Raw genomic sequence first — 4,329 nt, 5'->3', positions numbered from 1 at the left:
TCAATGTCTGATAATTAGTATCATTTTCTGTGAAAACAAACCTGATATTCTGATTATTTCTTCTCTGTCAGTTCTTTATCGCCAACTGTTGATAACAGTTATTCATCACTACTGATGCTGTAAGGAGTGTCAGTCACCAAAATCTTCATGGCCAGAGGGATGTATTCTTTGTTTTTAACACAAGGTCTCCCTGTGTATCCGAAGGCTGGTCTGGAACTCACTATGTAGCCCAGGATAGCCTCAAACTCGCGGTCTTTCTCAATCTCCCGAGTCCCGGGATCTTTTACAGGTGTCAAAACACAGCTAGGCAGACTGTTCGGAAAACCCACAGCGATCCTGGTGTCCCTGTCCTCATGAATGAGCCTACTGCAGTGGGCTGTCTCCCGGGTGAATTTTTGCGAAAGTGGAAGCACGCCACCTCCACAGGCCGGCTGCTCTCTCGCTGGCGCTGTCACTTGCCGTACCGCTTGCTCACTCTGAAGGCACCAGTGCATTACGAAATGTGCTGTGAAAGACTCGCGTGGAAAGGGACCAAAGGAAGCTTTCTGCAAGCAGCCAATGGGGAACACAGTCCCAGTGACCGAAGGCTAAGCTGCCCCTGCTGGCAACGGATTACAGGCGTCTCCCTCCAGCCAAGTCGCGGAGCGGAGCGACTGCGCCCGGCTGGCGTTTTAATGGAGGCCTGTGAAAGAACCTGAAGTCGGGATGTAATTGCAGCGACTCGCTCCTCCTCTCCTTCCCTCCAGAGCTTCGCGCCTAACTCGGCTTCTCCCCGCGTCCTCTCTCAAGACTTTCCGAATCATGCGACTCCTGGCCAGGAAACAAAAGCAAAGTCGTCCTATTCCTCGACCGATTCGGATGGAAATTGGTAACAAAGTCAGGTACAACTCCAAGAGAAGGCACCAGAGGAGAACGAAGCTGGGTCTGTGAGGAACTGCACAACGGCAAGACTGAGGCCTGAATCATGGTCATCGACGGATCCTACAGATGCTGTTCGACGTTTTTAGCCTGGAGACTTGGTCATGTCTAAATTGGGAATGTGGTTTGTCCAGTAATAAAGTGTAAAACCTTTAAAAAATATAATTGCAGTGACTGTCAGCGCAGTTGGCATGCCACGCCTTGCCTAAGATCTCCTTTAGAAAGCATTTCGTTATTTCCAACCTGGTGTATCTTAAGGGACCGCCTAGCTGTAACAGCTGTGTGAAAAAACTTGGGTTGGAGAATTAAAGACTGGATACAAAGAGATTAAGCCAGAACCCAGCTTAGGGTAGACATCCGTGGGCAATTCCAAGTCAGGAAACGACAAGACATCCAGAGACTCCTATCAACCAGTAAACATGCAGACTCACCTTTAAAGAAGCACTCTGCATTTTGATTGCTGAGTAGTATTCCACTGTGTAAAAATACCACAATTTCTGTATCCATTCCTCTGTTGACAGACATCTGGGTTGTTTCCAAGTTCTGGCTATTACAAATAAAGCTGCTACAAACATGGTTGAACAAATGTCCTTGTTGTGTACTTGAGCAAATTTTGGGTATATACCTAGTAGTGGTATAGCTGGGTCTTGAGGTAGCACTACTCCTAATTGTCGGAGAAAGCGCCAGATAAATTTGCAGGCAAATGGGTGGGATCTAGAAAAGATCATTCTGAGTGAAGTATCCCAGAAGGAGAAAGACAAACATGGTAAATACTCGCTTATATAGACCTACAAGATATGATAGACATAATGAAATCTACACACCTAAAGAAGATAATCCAGAAAGTGGACACGGGCGAAGATGATCAATCCTCATTTAGAAAGACAAATGAGATGTGCATTGAATGTATGACAGGAGTCTACCGCAGAAGGCATCTGAAAGACTCTACTTAGCAGTGTTTCAAAGCAGACACTAAGACTCATAACCAAACCCTCGGCAGAGTGCAGGGAATCATAAGAAAGAAGGGGAGTTAGTCTGATGAGGAAAGGATAGGAGCTCTACAAGGACCAAATATATCCGGGCACAGGGTCTTTTCTGAGACTGACATTCAACCAAGGACCATCTATGGATATAACCTAGAACTTCTGCTCGGATGTGGCCTGTGGTATAGCTCAGTAACCAAGTAGTTTTCCAAAGTAAGGGGAACAAGGACTATTTCTAACAGGATCTCAAGGGCAGGCTCTTTGACCTCCCCCCCCCCCCCCGCCAGGGGAGGAGCAGTCCTGTTAGGCCACAGAGGAGGACTTTGCAGCCAGCCCTGAAGATACCTGATAAAACAGGGTCAAATGAAGGGGGAGGAGGTCCTCCACTATCAGTGGACTTGGAAAGGGGCAGGGAGGAGACCAGGGAGGGAGGGTGGGAGTAGGAGGGAATGAGGGAGCAGGATACAGCTGGGACACAGAGTTAACAAAATGTAACTAAAAAGAAAAATAAAATAAAAAAAAAGAAGCACTCGCAGGAGGCGGGGGGGGGGGGGGGGGGGGGAGGGGTCCCACTATTTACTTGAGACAGTTGAAGACTATTAGTAGGACTTGGCAATCCGTAAGGCTGGTCTTAGCTCCCGCTTCTCTGTAGTTTCTTACACCCTGAGAAAGCGCCAGAGCCCTCACACACTTAATTTTTAAAAATGTTCCTCAAGCCTGACCCTGATTAGTTTTCACCTTTCCTCAGCCCACTACAGCAGTTCCCCCTGCACACTTGCTTTCTGATATCCTTAGCCTTTTTATCAGCCAAGAAACTCATACAACATAAATCTGAACAACATTCCTATTTTATACACATCCGACGTACCTAGCCAGTGGGTGATGTCACACAATTCATCAACCTGCATTTCGCGTGTGGCCTGGTATGTAAGGCTGGGTGGAAATGCCCTCGCTCTGGAGCCCTTCCCTTTTCAGACTCTGATATTAAAGGTGTTCGCCCTGTATGCAGGAATGAGATGTACAGAGGACTGGTAACATACTCCTCCAGGAAAAACTCAAGGTCTGGTGAGCAGGGACCCAGTTTGGATCACTAATGGGACATTATTTCCTCTCATCTACTTTGCAGACCAAGTCTAGTTCACAGCTCGGAAGCCCTGGGTGGAAATGTGGGCTAGCTCCCTTTAAGGGAGGAAAGTGCAGCACTATCAGGCACACTTTCTAAATCTCCAGCAAGCCTTTCCCCCAAAGAACTGTGCCCCCAGTGTCTGCACCCAACATTTCCGCCCGGCTTGATCTCCTACATCCTTCTGGCCCAGCAGGTGTCTCTGACACTTGTCATGCATGCATTCTCCCCAGCTTGCCAGATCTGGCCTGGGTCCCATGTCCAATTCTCCAGTGTGGCCTCCCCTGCCTGGGCCTCAACTGATCTCCATGCTTTTTCCAGAACGCGCCTATCCTTCAATCTCAGGACTCTACCACACCACATCCAACCTTTGGGGCCTATCAGGCCTACCTCACACTCAGGCGTGGGCCAGGAGGCATATCTGGTACACAAGCCAAGTTCCCTCTGTCCACCTGACTTCCCTTCACCCAAGACCTTGTGGAGGCCCATCATCCAGGCCCAACCTATACACACATCTCTCTTTCATTCCAAACTGCTCTGTCCACATCAGACTTAGAACGAGTAAAACAAGTCCACAGGGCTGGAGGGATGGCTCAGTGGTTATGAGCACTGACTGCTCTTTCAGAGGACCTGAGTTCAAGTCCCAACACCCACATGGTGGCTCACAACCATCTATAACTCCAGTTCCTGGGAAGTGGACACCCTCTTCTGGCGTCTGCTGGCACTTGTGCTCACACAGATACACATATACACATAAATAAATAATAAAATAAATTGTACAAAAAAGTCCACATGTCCAGATCTCCTTGCAAAAATACCAAAAATGTGAAAGATCAAGACATTAGTTTCTCTCCAATACCTGTAGAAATGTTTCCCAGTGAGAATTGCCTAAATGAACCCCAGACACAGAATTTAAAAGGACAACCATAAACCTTTTTGAAAATTCAAGGAGTTTAAAGAAGACACAAAGAAATAGCTCAGTGAAATTAAATAGAAAGAGGTGCTCCAAGATGGCGGCGACCAGCGCGCAACATATCTGAGGGGAACAGGATCTGAAACTCCAAAATTAGTGAGTGGAGGGGCAGCTGAAGCCAGAACACCGACATTGAGGCTCCTGGGTGAGAGGGGACAACCTGTGAGCTGAGACCATTTGGATCCAGGTGACCTGCAGACTTCTCTGGGGACTGAGGGCGGTGGATATTCAACTCCCCCCACCCCACCCCCGCACTCTTCCCCTTGATGGGCCTCCCCCCTCCCTCCTCCTCGGAGGTGGCCCACAGTGCCCAAGGCTCCAAGCCTAGCTCT

The 4,329-nt window shown here is 48.3% G+C and overlaps 1 protein-coding gene across 1 annotated transcript; it reads left to right on the top strand.

Annotated features, from left to right (window-relative positions):
* Positions 1-711: 711 nt before the first annotated feature.
* Positions 712-930, top strand: LOC132654873 (large ribosomal subunit protein eL39-like; the record flags this gene model as incomplete). Its single annotated transcript, XM_060386148.1, has 1 exon — positions 712-930. A coding segment is annotated over one exon (219 nt), but the record flags the coding sequence as incomplete, so codon positions are not given.
* Positions 931-4,329: the final 3,399 nt, after the last annotated feature.

The sequence above is a fragment of the Meriones unguiculatus genome, chromosome 6, assembly GCF_030254825.1.
Source record: "Meriones unguiculatus strain TT.TT164.6M chromosome 6, Bangor_MerUng_6.1, whole genome shotgun sequence".
Lineage (NCBI taxonomy): Eukaryota > Metazoa > Chordata > Mammalia > Rodentia > Muridae > Meriones > Meriones unguiculatus.
Note: the sequence above shows the minus strand (reverse complement) of the source record. Positions and strands in the feature narration are given on the sequence as shown.